Genomic DNA, 17,402 nt, shown 5'->3' on the forward strand with positions numbered 1-17,402 from the left:
TTTGGAACACAGTTTAAGATGTTTTAGATTTAGTCCGAGAGCTTGTTGACCCTTCATTCAAAATGTATGGTATACTGTCCATGTCCAGAAAGGTAATAAAAACATCATCAAAGTAGTCCATGTGACATCAGTGGGTCAGTTAGAATGTGTTGAAGCATCGAAAATACATTTTGGTCCAAAAATAAAGAAATTACGACTTTATTCAGCATTGTCTTCTCTTCCGCATCTGTTGTGAACGCATGTGCAAGACTAAAGTCACGTGACTGCAGTGACGCGGCTGACATGTTATCCTCAAACATGTTTGCAAAGTTTTTTTTTTAAGAACACAGCGTGCATCTCCCTCAGACTGTAAACGAAGCCCGGGCTTAGAAAAAAAACTTGGGGCGCACCAAATAACACGTCAGCTGCGTCATACGTCATCCGTGTCACTGCAGTCATGTGACTTTAGTCTCGCGTATGCGCTTCACAACAGACGTGGAAGAAAAGACAATGCTAAATAAAGTCGTAAACTTTCTTTTTTTGGACCAAAATGTATTTTCGATGATTGAACACATTCTAACTGACCCACTGATGTTACATGGACTACTTTGATGATGTTTTTATTACTTTTCTGGACATGGACAGTATATCGTACATGGATTTTCAATGAAGGGTCAACAAGCTCTCGGACTAAATATAAAACATCTTAAATTGTGTTCTGAAGATGAATGGAGGTCTTACGAGTTTGGAACGACATGAGGGCGAGTCATTAATTACATTATATTCATTTTTGGGTGAACTATACCTTTAAGTAATGGGATTTAGGGTTGTACCAGTAACAGGAATTTTACTAGTTTGCATTAGCTTACTCAGATTCAGTTTTGGGCTTGTTACTCATTAAATCTAACACATACTCACAATAAAGGCACTGAATTTGTGCCTTAAGCTTTAAAATAAGTAAATGAACCACATGCTGTATAAATTAATTATTTAGTCAGTCCATCATATGAAGAACTGGCATTGTCAGAGATCATCAGACTTACATGCTGTGACCGTGAAAGGCCCTCCATGTATGGCTCCCGTCCTCTCCTTTGATGTCCATCAGATGGCACTCATCAGGAGAAAAGGTTCACCTCATATTCAAAAGCTGCTTCGTGTCAAGCGGTAATTGTTGTTGGAGACATATGGACTGTCAGGTCTGTCAGTACTGCTCAGTTTCCCCACAAAAAGAGAAAGAGGACTTATAAGAGAACTTTCTTAACTTTCTTTCATCTTACAAGGTTTTGTTAAAATAGGCTGAGGTCCAATTTTAAATAATTGCTAATTTCTCCATGATTTACTATCATCATTAAAAAAAATAACATGCAGAACAATCTCTGTTGTGTTTCCCTATAGCTATTGGTGACTCTTTCACTGACACTAAACTTGATTCAGTGAGACTCTGAATACTATAAGATTAAGGGGTTAAAAGACCTGATAAATAATAAAATCTGAATCAGAATTGGGGTTTCTGGTTCCAAGTCCTTATTTTGATCTTTTTAGCAAAATTTACATAATGGTAGAATGACTGTGAAGAAATAAAGCTGTCAAGGTAATATGTTATTTAAGTCATATTTATCTAGGTCAAGGGCTCTACTGGGGCACAGCCCCCCTATTGCTTTTTCTATCACTTTTACGTAAAAGCCTGCTGCGTGCAGAAGTGTGCAACACACTTTACAAATTTCCCTTGCTTACCCACTATCCATACACTGCAACAAGTAGTTAATTAAAATGTATTAAAGGGATATTTCACCTAAAAATGAAAATTCTGTCATGATTGACTTACTCTCATGTTGTTACAAACCCATATAAAGTTATTTGTTCTGATGATCACAAAGTAAGATATTTTGAGGAATGTTTGTAATTAAACCGTTCGTGAGTCCCATTCCGTTCCATAGTAGGAAAAAATAATACTATGGAAGGAAATGGGATCCACAAACAGTTTGGTTACAAACATTTCTAAAAATATCTTACTTTGTGATCATCAGAACAAAGAAATGTATACAGGTTTGTAACAACATGAGAGTGAGTCAATCATGACAGAATTTTCATTTCTGGGTGAACTATCCCATTAAAAAAACGATGAAATTTGTACTGTGTTTATTTTCACATTCATATGACACAACCGGTGTTAATCTATTTAAAGGTGCAGTGTGTAAATTTTAGGGGCATCTAGTGGTGAGATTGCGAATTGCAACCAACGGCTCAGTCCACTGCTCACCCCTTGCTTTTGAAACACATTGAGAAGCTACGGTAGCCGCCACCAGAAAAACATGACATCGTCGGAGACAACTTAGTATAAAACCTTTGTCCGTTAAGGGCTTCTTTAGAAACATGGCCGCACAAAATGGCGACTTCCACGTAAGGGGACCCTCGGTGTATGTAGATAAAAACGTCTCATGCTAAAGTAATAAAAACATAACGGATCATTATAAAAGGGTCTTTATTTTTTCCCTGAACAAATAGTTTTGTATATTATTTTGCATTTCTGTCAAGAGATCCTTCTAAATATTACACACTGCACCGTTAACCATACATGTGTTTATAACCGGGGTACCTTTTAACACTTGGCAACACATAGTCGCATACGGACATGGATTTTTGTGTCAGTTTTCAGTTAAAGCTTAAAGTGGATTTTTCATGCAATGCATACAGAATGGGGGGGGGGGCTGTGCTGCGATTATCAAGACACTGAAAATTAAAGTAAATAGTTAAAATTTAAACTTGAGATTTATACTGGGGCATAGCGAATTTACACTGCTAAATTTACACCATGCACAGCAAAATCACGAGTGTTAAATGGTGTTAAATCACCACGTTAAATGTGTTTTACATTACCAATATCTAAAAATTCTTGCATCTAGATATATTCACTAAAGCAAAATGAGAAAAAAAAGAGATTAAGTCTTGTTTTCTGGAAAAAAATGAAAATCAAGTTAGTAAATGCTGAAAACAGGTAAAATTATCTGTAAACGGGTAAACAGATAAACTTAATTCAAGTTTCAACTTAATTCAATTTAATATTTACAATCCACCAAAATATGGCTTTAGATGTCTACTAAAGCCGTTATTAATTTTCCTAATGCGCGGTTCTTTGATCTTCCGTTTTAAACGTTATACATTTTGCAAAGAGGATTTTCAGCACTTTTTTAAACAGTAACTCAGCACCCCCCAAACCACCATTTTTTTTAAGGCTGAAACCGGTCCGCAGTGTTAAAAAGTTGAGGACCCCAGCCCTAAAGGGGCCTTAATATTAAACTTAAATATGTTTATTTTGTTAACCCAATGGCAAATATTTGGACTTATTTTAAGCATAGACCCCTTATCTTGGATCATTTTGATTTCGATTTAGAATTTTTTTTAAATACCAAGACATTAAAAAACCAGGACATTTAGGCCCAATACCATTTCTCTGTCTTACCCCTTACCCCTACCCCTTAGTTTTGTACGTTCACGAGAGAGAAAGGGGTATCCCAATTGGGCCTTACTCTCACGTGAACGTGCAAAACTAAGGGGTAGGGGGAAGGGGTAAGACAGAGAAATGTCTTGCCCCTTAAGGTCCAATCCCAATTCTCTGTCTTACCCCCACCACTTAGTTTTGCACGTTCATGTGAGAGTAAGGCCCAATTGGAATAGCCCTTTCTCTCTCGTGAACATGCAAAACTATGGGGTAGGTGTCATGACAGGGTAGGAGAGACAGGACGCAAACGCAAAGTTCGAAAATAAATAACATTTAATGATAAAACACGAGGGATAACACGGTGAATACAGTGAACACAGGAACATCCAATAAAGGAAACAGACGAGGTAACAATGACAATAATCCGGCACAGGCTGACAAAACAAAGGCGTATAAATACAAACACAATCAAACATACAACAGGTGTGGTGTGTTGGCGTAATGAGTCCATGAGAGTCCAGGTGAAACGGATAAGTGCAAAACACAAAACATGTCACGGACTAGCCGTGACATAACCCCTCCCTCTACCAGTGGCTACCAGACACTCACATAAAAACAAAACAAAAACAAAGTCTGGTAGCGAGAGTCCAAGGGAGGGATGGAGGGCTTGGGGACCCTGGCGAAGCCGGCAGCCGCCGGGACGAAACCAACGGGATGGTGGGCCGGACAGCGCCAGGAGAACCGAAGCGATTGCTCCGAGAACCGAGGCAGACGAATTACCCCCCTTCTGGGAATCGTGGACAATCAGATGCCCCCCGGAAGTCATCTCCCGTCCCCTCGCGGAAACGGAGACCCTCACTCGGTAGCCACCCCGGGAAAATGATCGGGCGTGGTCCGTTCCGGATCCCCCTACGAGCGGAACGGTGGTCCTCCGAGGGACCGTCGACGACGACTCAACCGTTGGGGGACCGCCTGGGCCGATCCTCCTCCCGCAGACCCGCAGGAGCGAGCGATCGCTCATGGTGGTCCCCAAGAGACATCGGGGCTGATGGGGAATGAACCCCGATGTCACTACTCCCCCTCGAAGAAACTCCTGGGGGAGCCGCCCTCCGTGAACTTGCTGCGTCCAGTTTGGCCGGATTATTCTGTCATGACACGGTAGGAGTGACAGGACGCAAACGCAAAGTTCCAAAATAAATAACATTTAATGATAAAACACGAGGGATAACACGGTGAATACAGTGAACACATGAACATCCAATACAGGAAACAGACGTGGTAACAATGACAATAATCCGGCACAGGCTGACAGAACAAAGGCGTATAAATACAAACACAATCAAACATACAACAGGTGTGGTGTGTTGGCGTAATGAGTCCATGAGAGTCCAGGTGAAACGGATAAGTGCAAAACACAAAACATGTCACGGACTAGCCGTGACAGTAGGGGTATAGGGAAGGGGTAAGACAGAGAAATGGGATTGGGCCTAATTTCTTGCAGGTATACCTTGGTAACTTTTTAGCCATTGTATATACAATAGGCCCATGCTGAAAGTGCTGCATGAGGCAAAGGCAAGCTTCACTCAGATTTGTAGTTTATCTAATGTTAATCAAGTTTATCATCTGGCAGGGACCTGCAATCTTTTTGGAAACTTGGAATGTATGAATATGTCTGTTTTAGCATTCACTATGTACCCATATATAAATGTGACCTTATGATTCTTTGGATGTTAAAGGTTCTTTATGGAACCATGCAGACAAAATAGCACCTTTAAGTTATTTTTTGTCATACATTCTACACAACATGAGCACATAGCACTGATGCACGGAAAAATTGTTGTGCGTTAATAATTTAACAGCATTGACAAAAACTGAACTTTGTGCACTGTTCTGTAGCAAGCCATCTAATGAACTTTTCTTCTCATTGGTCTTTTGCTTTCCTACCTCTGGGCTACGATATCTCCAGCTGCAATGATATCTGTAATTATGCAGGGATTCCTGCATCTTGGGGTCATAATCATAATTATCTTTTACATAACTCATTAAATGGACCTCATTTCCCTATGCAGAACTAAGCCTCAGTTAGATTAGTCCTCTATTGACAATCTCTTATGATGAATCATGAATAATTCACAATTCTCAGTTCACAAAGTTTATCTTTAAGGTGTCAATAGTCCCTTTCACACATACAGTCTTTACTGGTAATTTACTGGTAAATTGCAGTTAACATGTCACGTGTGAACAGAACCTTTCCGGTAAATCAGTGCTTCCAATTTACCAGTAAGACAGGTTGTAAGATTACCAGTAATTTACCGGTAAGCGCTATGTGTGAACGAAAAATATAGGATTACCGGCATTTAGAACGGACGACGTCAGACCGTGCTGACAGATCGGGCCAATCAGAACGTTTTTTATACAGGTGTAACGCGTTTACCCCCGAACTGTTTACGGATGTTTCCACACACATGCTGCTTAAAAGTCGAGCACACCTGAAGTTTACGTCCACATTTCTTCACCAAAGTTGTTTAAAACAGCTTACCGTCTGCCATATTGCCGACGTCCTTAGCACACCATCTGTGAAGCCTAATGTGCAAACGCAGGTTGACGCCGCCTCACGCAATTTGTTTGGTCACAAGCAACTTCGCGACTGTTTGCCACAGATGTGAAAACAACAAAATACGGTGGATATTAAGTTATAACCCGCCGTTTACAAATACGACACGGAGCTCGCCGGCCGCGCGCCACAGGTAACTTTCGCTTTCTCTCCGAGTTTACCGGTATTTTGATACTGATGTGTGAATGATGTCTTACTGGTAAAAAGACTGCATGTGTGAACAGCACATTTTTGTATTTACTGGTAAATTCATTCTGGTAAATTCACGGTAATTTAACAGAATTACTGTGTGAAAGAGGTTATTGTCTTTATCCAGCACTTCCTGAATCATAGGTCGAGCTTGTGCAATCTGACGGTGTTTAAGTTGGTTTTCTTGGTACGTAATATTTATAGTAATATATATAGTAGTCAATAATTTGTGGGTGACAGTCGTAGAAAAATATATGTAATTATATATGAATATATGTATGTAAGTCACACTTATACTTTAATTTAATCAATTGATGCATATTAAGAACTACAGTGAGTGAGATTTAGGATTCAGTACAGTGAATTTATATTCCCAAATCATTGCATTAGCAGTGCAAAAAATCATAGGTTCAAATCCAGGTAATGCATACTGATGGAAAGTGCATAACGTGTATCACTTTTGATAAAATTATTTGCCAAATGCATTCATGTAAATATTAAATGTGTTTTCTTAAAATTAATACTTCATATGGGCAACGTGCCTTCAGTATTGTGTTAAATACAAGTACATTGAGTACAGATCTGCTGCTTAGAATACATCTTCAGACTATGTAAATAAGAGGTTGTGGTCACATCGCCCGGTCTGTCCTTGCGCGACAGAGTCAATTCCTCACATCCACTTCGATATTGTACCCAGCATGAGATCATTTTCACAAGTGTGTTTTCACCCTGATACGTGAGTCTTTATTACCTCTAATTAGCTTTGCCTATGCTGCGTGTCCTCCAAAAGACGTCAGATAACCCAAAGACAAACTATGTCTGTTGTATCATCCAGTAAGAGGTCTGTTGCTCACCAATGATATGATGGTCCTGGGTAAACAGTGTGATCTTGAAGACCCCTCTCCCACAACACCATCTGTCCTGTTTCTCAGAGGTCACCCAAAAACAGCAGCTGTGTGACAGACCTCTGTATGGGACAACCAGTGGATACTCCTTATGGTTATAAACTTAACTGACAATGGTTTGGTAATTCAAGAAAGATTAATTAAATATTAATTGCACCCAGTCAACTTTTCTAAAAATGATCTGACAAAAATCACTGGTGACAGGAAGAAAGCTGTACAAAACAAGCTGCCATGATGCTTGTTTTGGGTACTTGCCAGGTCAAGTAGTCCTAGTACTGTATTGTATGTTTTGTGTGGTTGCTTTCTTGTCCGAGAAGAAAAAAAATCCCCAAGTCTCTTGAGTCCAAACTATAAATCTGTTGTGTTTTCATCTATTTCATCCTTCGCCAGACAAACTTCTGAAAAGTCTGATTGCTTATAAAAGTAATAGCACACCTCTCTTCAACAAGCCACCCAATTTGAGGTATCATTTATTATTGTAGCAAACACAGTGCAGTATGTGTGCATGTCAAAGTTTGAGTATCAAAGTTAAGTGTTATTGAAGTCCACAACCATGAGATATGTTTTCTGCATTTGGGGACTACAAAACTTCAAAAAATAACCATTTGCCTTTAGAAATACTCAGAAACTTAGCAATTAGACAGTGGTTATCATATTTATGTGTGTGATGAATATATGTCTGGCAATATGTGGTCATTGAGATCGCAGTGTGATTTGGAAACGTTTGATGGGATCACTGGACTGTGCTTGTGTGTGCGCGCGCACCCATGTGTGTGTGTAGCTTGCAACAGGCTGTCAGAGTGCCTCTATCCGCTCAGTAATTCAGGCTTTCCAGCTGAGATCATCTCTAATAAACCATCTGCCACGTCATCCTGCTGCATCCCCACTACGCCATCACAATGCCTCAATGCCGCAAAATAAAAAACATGCCTTCTATAACATAATTGGCAATGATGATAAAAAATATAAACCAGCAGATGTATCAACAGAGCGAATGACGCATGTGTTCATGGAGGGTCTTCAGAAAAGATTCTTTAGTAAAGGTGACTGTGCCAGCAAAGTTTTGTTTAATTAATATCTAAACCAGGTGAAATAGTGAAGATCCCTTTCTTATGCTACGTACACACCAAACGCAGGGAATCGCAAAACTGTGGGTTCACACCAGACGCGAGTTCAACGATTTGTGCGAGTAGATTACATACAAAGTCAATGCAGAGACGCAATCAGACTCGCGTGGGGCGATGCGAATGACACGATATGGGCGGCGCATTTGCAGTGAAAACACACGCTATTCACCTCAAACGCGTCTTCGGCCAAGTTGAAAATATTCAACTTGAGCAAAAAATTCCAACCTGATCTCACAAAGTTCCGTGGGATAGTCACAGAATTTTTTGATCATTTTTCCATGGCATTCTCACGGATTGGTTACTCAACTGCTTTTTCCTATTTTCAAACCATTGTCGCTTCGGTTTAGGGTTAGAATTGGTGTTTGCATTAGTATGTCACTTTAAGTATTGGTTTATACAATTTTTTATGCTTTATTCTTTTATATTTTCTAAACTTTAAACAATTGTCGCCTGGCGTTAGGGTTAGAGTTGGGGTTGGGTAAGGATGTCATTTTATGTAAATCTAACCATAAACCGAAGCGGCAAGTGTTAGAAAATAGGACAAAACAGTTGAGTAACCAATCTGTGAAAATGCCACGGAAAAAGACAGTCCGTGAAAAAAATGCGGAGATCCGTGAGAATGCCACGGAAAAATTAGCAAAACATTTTGTGACTATCTCACGGAAATTTGTGAGATGAGGCTGAAAAATTAGCATGACACAAAGTTAAATTCCACGAGTAATCTAGAACGAGTAACGCGATGCCACGCATTTGGTGTGTACGTACCATTACTCGCTCTAAATTACTCGCGGGATTTAACTTTGTGTCATGCTAATTTTTCGCTTGAGTTGAATATTTTTAACTTGGGCGAAGACACATATGAGGCGAATAGCGCGTGTTTTCGCGGCAAACACGCCGCCCATATCGTGTCATTAGCATTGCCCCACACAATGACGCATCTGATCGTGTCTTTCAATTGACTTTGTATGTAATCTATTTGCGCAAATCGTTGAACTTTCATTTGGTGTGTATGCCCCATTAGATTCAATTAAATTGTGTGGATTTAATACAAGTGTTACATTCCTAGACAGTCTGATGTTAAGGGCTTCTGTAGAAACATGGTGACACAAAATGGTGGCTTCCATGTAAGGGAACGCAGTGTATGTAAAAAGTATTATGCTAAAGAAATTAAAACACAATTGTTCATTATTTGAGGTCTTTATACACCCCTGATAATATAGTTACGTATATTATATTGCATTTCTGTCAAGCGATTCTTCTAAAAGTTACACACTGCACCTTTAACTATTAGGGATAAAATTGTGGTTTCTTTTTAAAGAGAGACTATTTAGCTCACATCTCACATTTGTACTTTGATCATAGATACATTTAAATGATATTTCCTATTTAACGAAGCTCAGGAAGAGCATGGTCATGTAATCCAACCAGACAGCTGAGCTGACAGCCCCTCGGACAGCATGCCAAATAAGCTTTATTTCATATTTGATTACATGGTAATGCAAACTCAAGATTATATTATTGTCTTTTAAACTGGGTGGTGGAGTGTGCTGTCTATAAAAATGTCAAAACTGTTCCCTAGCTGTCACTGGGCCAATCCCCTATAAAGGGTCATAACATGTAACATTTAGGTACAGATGTGTATACATTTGGTACCAATATTTACTTACTTTTAATATATGTAATTAATAATTTAATTACTTTTTTAAGGGTACTAATATGAACTGGTTAAGTTCAAAGGTGTACTTTTTTTTAAAGGGTACCGCCCCAGTGACAGCTAGGGAACAGTTTTGACATTTTTTCAGACGGTGCACTCCATCACCCAGTTTAAAAGACAAATAACATATTTTGATTTGTTTATATATAATCATAAATAATATAACACATTATCAACTTGCGTAAAGCATCATTTTATGTGGTAATGTACTCTGATGTCATTGGATTATGAAAATAATTGTGAAATTAAAGCATCAGACATGCAGTAATACAACACAAGTGTAATTATGCGCTGTTGTTCTCTGAGAAGCAATCGTCTAACGCTATTAAACTTTAATGGATTCATTTGCATATTTGTCAACAGTGAAAAAAAATCTAATATTTTGGAAGGTTAATTTGGTTTTTAAATGAATGTTTTCATGTAACATAAAAAAATTCAGCCTAAATTAAACTAATAGGAAACACTGCTTTCAGATTATACCAGGAGGGGAAATCAGTTTTTGGTATTTTATCAATGGTAAAAACAATTATGCCACTTTAACTTTAAAGTAATGAGTTTCAAATCTTAACTTTTACAGTACTGTACACTCACCTAAAGGATTACTAGGAACACCTGTTCAACTTCTCATTAATGCAATTAATCAACCAATCACATGGCAGTTGCTTCAATGAATTTAGGGGTGTGGTCCTGGTCAAGACAATCTCCTGAACCTCAAAGGAATGTCATAATGGAAAAGAAAGGTGATTTAAGCAATTTTGAGCATGGCATGGTTGCTGGTGCCAGACTGGCCAGTCTGAGTATTTCACAATCTGCTCAGTTACTGGGATTTTCACGCACAACCATTTCTAGGGTTTACAAAGAATGGTGTGAAAAGGAAAAACCATCCAGTATGTGGCAGTCCTGTGGGGGAAATGCCTTGATGATGCTAGAGGTCAGAGGAGAATGGGCCGACTGATTCAAGCTGATAGAAGAGCAACTTTGACTGAAATAACCACTCGTTACAACCGAGGTATGCAGCAAAGCATTTGTGAAGCTACAACACGCACAACCTTGAGGCGAATGGGATACAACAGCAGAAGACCCCACCGGGGACCACTCATCTCCACTAAAAATAAGAAAAAGAGGCTTCAATTTGCAAAAGCTCACCAAAATTGGACAGTTGAAGACTGGAAAAATGTTGCCTGGTCTGATGAGTCTCAGAATTTGATGGTAGACTCAGAATTTGGCTTAAACACAATGAGAACATGAATCCATCATGCCTTGTTACCACTGTGCAGGCTGGTGGTGGTGTAATGGTGTGGGGGATGTTTTTAATTGGCACACTTTAGGCCCCTTAGTGCCAATTGGGCATCTTTTAAATGCCACGGCCTACCTGAACATTGTTTCTGACCATGTCCATCCCTTTATGACCACCATGTACCCATCCTCTGATGGCTACTTGCAGCAGGATAATGCACCATGTCACAAAGCTCGAATCATTTCAAATTGGTTTCTTGAACATGACAAAGAGTTCACTGTACTAGAATGGCCCCCTCAGTCACCAGATCTCAACCCAATAGAACATCTTTACGATGTGGTGGACATGAGCTTCGTGCCCTGGATGTGCATCCCACAAATCTCCATTAACTGCAAAATGCTATCCTATCAATATGGGCCAACATTTCTAAAGAATGCTTTCAGCACCTTGTTAAATCAATGCCCCATAGCATTAAGGCAGTGCTGAAGGTGAAAGGGGGTCAAACACAGTATTAGTATGGTGTACCTAATAATCCTTTAAGTGAGTGTATACATCATGCTTGATTTTTTTGCTTCTTGATGCCATAATCATTGCAATGGTTTTGCTTCTACCTGGACAGAATTTACACTGTAAAAATTGCTGTAGTTATGTAGCTGTTTGCCAGTAACTTACTGTAAATTATACTATATGTAATTTACTGGCAACAGTTTGTTCAAAGTTAAATGAACATTTAACATTAACAAGTCTTTGTCTTTACAGAATCACAGCCTCATTCAAAGTATCTGGGAACCATCCTCATCAATCTTTTTTTATTTTTAATGTTTAATGTTCATTTAACTTTGAAAAGCTGTTTCCAGTAAATAACACACATTTAAATCTACAGTAAGTTACTGTCAAATAGTTGCCAGTAATGCTGTAATTCCTACAGAATTTTTTTAAAGTGTAGGGAAAGCATCCGAAGAAACATTGACGTGAGGCAAAAATTCATACATTCATTATGCATCTGAATTGCAAAATCTGAATTGCACATCTGAAATGACTTTTCATATAGTTTGTTTCACACCAATTTACCTTACATTTACTCCCTTATATGGTTTTCGGGCAAAAATGTGTAATACAGTTTATTTTGCACAATGCAATATACGAAGAACAAGAAATGAGAAAATTACAACTGGAGTAGATGTTTAAATTTGCATTCATCTCCTGATGAAATAAACAGAAAATATTTCAAGTCATGATTCTACAAACAACGGCATCCCACAGGAGAGACTTATGAAGGACAGGTGTGATAAATAGTAATTATTATTCAGTGTAGTCCTTATTGTTAAATGTGTGGTGAAAGTGTTTCATTACTCTTACTATATCATAAATCTATCCATTCATCCATACAGTTTCCTGTATGTCCTAAATGTTAGCTCAACTGATACCTTGTGTTAGCAGTGCAAAAGATCAGATGGCCGGTGAGAAAACATACGATTCAACCCACTTTGCATCTGCGAGTTTTGTCAATTTTCATTTTGATAAAAGGTCGATTCCAAATAGTTGTGTTAAGATGACATGTTTAAATTAAATAAAATCATCTTTTTCTTCCAGTTAGACACAAGAATGTCTGTATCTCAGATTCTGCATGCATTACAGCTTATAAAGCCGTCGCAATAAAACTGCTTTCTGAAATGACAAGAGTGGACAGCCATCAATCACGACTTTAAGCCCTAGAACAGGCTGTTTATTTCTCCTGTGCAGTTTAACAGGGCACGTCGGAAAGGATCATTAAGTTGGAAAATATTAATTACAAAAATAATCACCCCGTGCTAGATTTTGAGGGGGTGGCCTGTCAGTAAAATAAATCTTTCCTGTATCTCCCCTCTCAAACTCGGTCTACGGCCTGTCGGCTGCTTTGTGTTTATTTGTATCTGGCACATCAACAAGATGAAGAGCTTTGAGAAGGAGAGACGGATTGTCTTGCTCACTTGAGTGTCCCGAAGGCCCACCCATACTTATGCCCCTTCACCGTCACTTAATTCATTACCTCAGAGGAACCAGGCTGAGGGAACTCCATTAGACTAATTTTGGAGAAGGGGAGTGATAGACGCTTTCCCGGCGGGTGAGCTAAATGAATTCCTTTCATTAATGCCGGAGATGACTGGCATAGGGGCTGTGGCAGAAACATGGTGGCAAATGCACCATGTATCTGTAAAGTGTGTCAGATTAGACAAGGCTGAGATGGTCACTTGAAGAACAGCCCTGTCTTACTCATTTAAAGGGGCGGTTCAGCTAAAAATGCCGTTCACGATAGAGAAGTTATTTAAATGCGAGATGCATTCAATTTGACTTTATGATGTGCCATGGTAACTGAAATGATTTTATGATGAAAGGACATAAATATTAGATTGTTTGTCAATGTTGAAAATGATTAGCAAGCCATAAATATTTTCTTGCTGGCTCCCTTGGGTGCTTTATTACACATAAAAGTGAGATATAATGTACTGCCATTGCTATAACCATCAAGCAGAATACTTGATAAATTATCTCATTTTGTGTTGTGCAAAAGAAAGAAATCCATATGGGCTTGAATGACATTTGGGTGAGTAAATGAAGACAGGATTTTCATTTTTGGGTGAACTACTTATGTAAATACACAACCACCTGCCCTTTTCAAAATTGAGTTGGCCTCCAAAACAAGCAGTGCTGGCTTATTTGGTTATAACAAAACTATCACAGTGAAAAAAGTGCTAAATAAATATTACTGTGTAGGACTAAAATAAAATGGGTAAATATGTCAGGACTGATTACCTGAAAGCTGAGCACCAAAACTAGACCGAAGAATGTGCTTTCCAGTAGGCCACTATAATGGGACCATTTATATATTGCAGTGCATTTTACATTCTTTTTTATGGTTAGGGCAATGGAAAACATATACATTGAGTTAAAACAACATTTAATAGAAAGCGTTTTATTTTAAACATTTCAGTTAGAATATAAGTTCCAGTTTTGTGCTTATTATCAAACAAATGAAAAAATTGTGATAAAAAACTAACTAGCATGCTATTAATTCTGCTAGCTTGTGGTTACTTTTGGGTACGCTATTTATAATATGACATGTATTTATTATTATTTTATTTTATTTATTTTATTTTATTATTCAGATTATACCAGGTTCTTTCTCTAATAATCATTTCCATGCTGAAAAAAACAATAAAACCATTACAGAAAAATTCCCAATAAATCCAATAGAATTTCTGTGATGGTGTCTATTGTTTTTTTGCAGAGTTTAAAGGTTTTAGTTCACCCAAAAATAAAATTATGTCATTATTTACTCACTTTTATGTTGTTATAAACACAAAGGACGATATTTTGAGAAATGTTTGCAACCAAACCATTCGTGGACCCATTCACTTCCATAATATTCTTTTTTCCTAGTATGGAAGTCAATGGGATCCACAAACGGCTTGGTTACAAACATTTTTCAAAATATCTTCCTTTGTGTTCATCAAAACAAATAAATTTATATGAGTTTATAACAACTTAAGAGTGAGTAAATTATGACAGAGTTTTCATTTTTGGCTGAACTATCCCTTTAATATGATATGTCTACATGACGTGTTACTGTAGCTCAATGCAAGCGCATTGCGTTAGCAACCCTAAGGTAACAGGTTCGATCCCATTGAAAACACATGAAATTGTATAGACTATATGCACGGATAAAAGCGTCTGCCAAATTCAGAAATACAATGTAACGGATCTCTAATATTGCCTTTGAGAACCGCGACCTCTCGTGGTTGCTATCGGTAACGTCATAACGCGCTATCGTTTTGACGCATGGTGATGACGCAGTTTTGTGTGCGCCGCTGTTTATGCGAGGAATTCCGTAAAATTCGTGACACAGTCAGTTTGTACTCTATCATTTGAATTTGAATATGCATTAAATTAAACAGATGGATGTTTTATAAGCGACCATTCTGCTTTCAACATTGAATTTGGGGTATGACAGCGACAACAATACTACTGTAAACCGCTAGTTAGACTGCCAATTTATGTGCCTTAACGTAACTGTATTTTACAGGCTACCTATAATGAAGATAAATGAAGATACGTTATTAGAGGGGCAGAAGGTTGTGCTGGTACCTTACAATGCAGATCACGTCCCCAGGTATTATATAGCGGTCCAGCATATCATTTTGTGGGATGATGTTAGTAGTTCCTTTACAATCAAATTGATTCCTATTTTTTTAGATATCACCAATGGATGTCCTCTCCTGATCTACAGAAGCTGACTGCATCAGAGCCCTTGACATTGGAGCAGGAATATGACATGCAAAGGAGCTGGAGAGAAGATGACGACAGTGAGCGTCCACCCTTACACATGCACATATATCATGTTAGTGTCTATTGGCATTGATGCACATGGTCCATCTTTAGCTTGATCTGTTTCTGTGTTCATTCAATCTTCATTGCTGTCCCACAGAGTGCACTTTCATCATTTTGGACAAGCAGAAATGGGCTAACCCGAGTATTCCAGAGGAGGAATGCATGGTGGGCGATGTTAACATTTTTTTGACAGACCCCAGTGACCCATCTTTGGCTGAACTGGAGATCATGATCGCAGGTAATAGGTGTTTAGTGCTTTTAATAAATTCTGCCTTACTACTGGGATCTGACAGTAACATTCAGTCATCATTTTTCTTTAGTGCCATGGTATAGAGGAAAAGGACTTGGCAAAGAAGTAACTCGGATGATGATGTGCTATGGTATGAAAAGTTGAATTATGAGGATCCAGAACTACAGTGACTACTCTTATTTACCTGTACATTATTTTGTTTTTACCTAAACAGGCATCAGCAAACTAGGAATTCAAAAATTTGAAGTCAAGATTGGTTTGGATAACAAAATCAGCATTGCCATGTTCAAGAAATTTCACTTTCGGGAGGTGAGAAAGAACAACTTAACTTTAATAAGACTTTAATTACTTACAAAGTGAATTTCCGACCCTACAATTAGTTTATTATTAACACATTTTTCTGATGTGTCTGTCTCTACAGCTCTCTGTCAGCGAAGTCTTTCGAGAGATTACTCTTGGGGTCACTGTGAATGAGGCTTTACACAAGACTGTGTTTGGAAACATGGACTTCATGGTGCAGAGGGAATACGGGAAGGCACGAGACAGTAGACAAGTCGGAATCCCACCATTTCCTCTGTGAATAGCCTTAATAAAATGCAGTTAAGGAAGGGTTTGGTTTCACAGAAGATGCTTACATTATAGTATGTTTTATAAAGCCGTATGGCGCATCTCAATATTAAGTATTCATTAGTTACTGTGTCACAAAAAGCAGATGTACTTCTAGTATTTGACATTTTTTAAGTGTAACATTTGTGTAATAAGTATGTATGAATCAAAACAACTTAACATCGTACTGTATCACTGTCGTATTGTGTAATTTTTAACCTGTTAAGACGTGGAAATAAAAAAAAACTGGATTGTAAACTCCAGTTTAACGCCTTTAATCTGCATGAGCATGTTGTGATTGCATAATCGAGATTGAAAGGTGAATATAAATTATAGTTAGCCTATATTTTTATTGCTTATGTTTTACTTAATTTTTGTGTATGTATATGAAAACATAATAATTAATTATTTTAAAAAATTCCTGTATGTCAGTAAATTTAGTAGTAAATGATAATAACATCCTTGCATCAAAAATACATAAAGATCTTTTAAAAAAGGCTTATGGCTGATTTTCTTATTTTGTTTTACAATTAAAGTGCTGATTATTTTAATGATACTATACACAATGGGGCGGTTTTCCGGACAAGGACTAGCTTAAGCCAGGACTAGGCCTTAGTTTAATTAGGAAATAGTTTTAACAAACATGCCTTACTAAAAACATTACTTTTGTGCAGTTTGAGGCAAAACAAAGGGCACTTATGTCACCATGCCAGTTTACTACATGTTTTAATTTCGAGTTGGCATTAACATGTAATAAGATATGATAATAAAGCATATTTGGCGTGCTTTGGGGAGGGACTCCTATTTCTTTAACTGCTAAGAGCGAGGCAATGGGGTTGAGGAGGGATGCTGCAAAAACTGTTACAAAACAGAAGTGATGGACGGTTACATATGAGACCCTGGACCATAAAACCAGTCTAAAGTCGCATGGGTATATACAATACATTGTATGGGTCAAAATTCTCGATTATTTG

At 38.1% G+C, this 17,402-nt stretch overlaps 1 protein-coding gene across 1 annotated transcript; it reads left to right on the forward strand.

Annotated features, from left to right (window-relative positions):
* Nucleotides 1–15,016: 15,016 nt before the first annotated feature.
* nat9 (N-acetyltransferase 9) lies at nt 15,017–16,926 on the forward strand. Its single transcript, XM_055176625.2, has 7 exons — nt 15,017–15,186; nt 15,268–15,354; nt 15,438–15,547; nt 15,670–15,810; nt 15,893–15,952; nt 16,037–16,131; nt 16,244–16,926. Exons 2-7 carry the CDS (start codon nt 15,278–15,280, stop codon nt 16,400–16,402), a joined length of 642 nt encoding a protein of 213 aa, XP_055032600.1. The 5' UTR covers nt 15,017–15,186; nt 15,268–15,277; the 3' UTR covers nt 16,403–16,926.
* Nucleotides 16,927–17,402: the final 476 nt, after the last annotated feature.

The sequence above is a fragment of the Misgurnus anguillicaudatus genome, chromosome 4 (genome assembly GCF_027580225.2).
Source record: "Misgurnus anguillicaudatus chromosome 4, ASM2758022v2, whole genome shotgun sequence".
NCBI lineage: Eukaryota > Metazoa > Chordata > Actinopteri > Cypriniformes > Cobitidae > Misgurnus > Misgurnus anguillicaudatus.

Bases quoted from the DNA above. Each gene is read 5' to 3' on its own strand.
- nat9 (XM_055176625.2), top strand. From the start codon at position 15,278: ATGAAGATAAATGAAGATACGTTATTAGAGGGGCAGAAGGTTGTGCTG. The intron at 15,548-15,669 runs GTGAGCGTCCAC...GCTGTCCCACAG, and splicing joins CTGGAGAGAAGATGACGACA to AGTGCACTTTCATCATTTTG. The intron at 16,132-16,243 runs GTGAGAAAGAAC...CTGTCTCTACAG, and splicing joins AGAAATTTCACTTTCGGGAG to CTCTCTGTCAGCGAAGTCTT.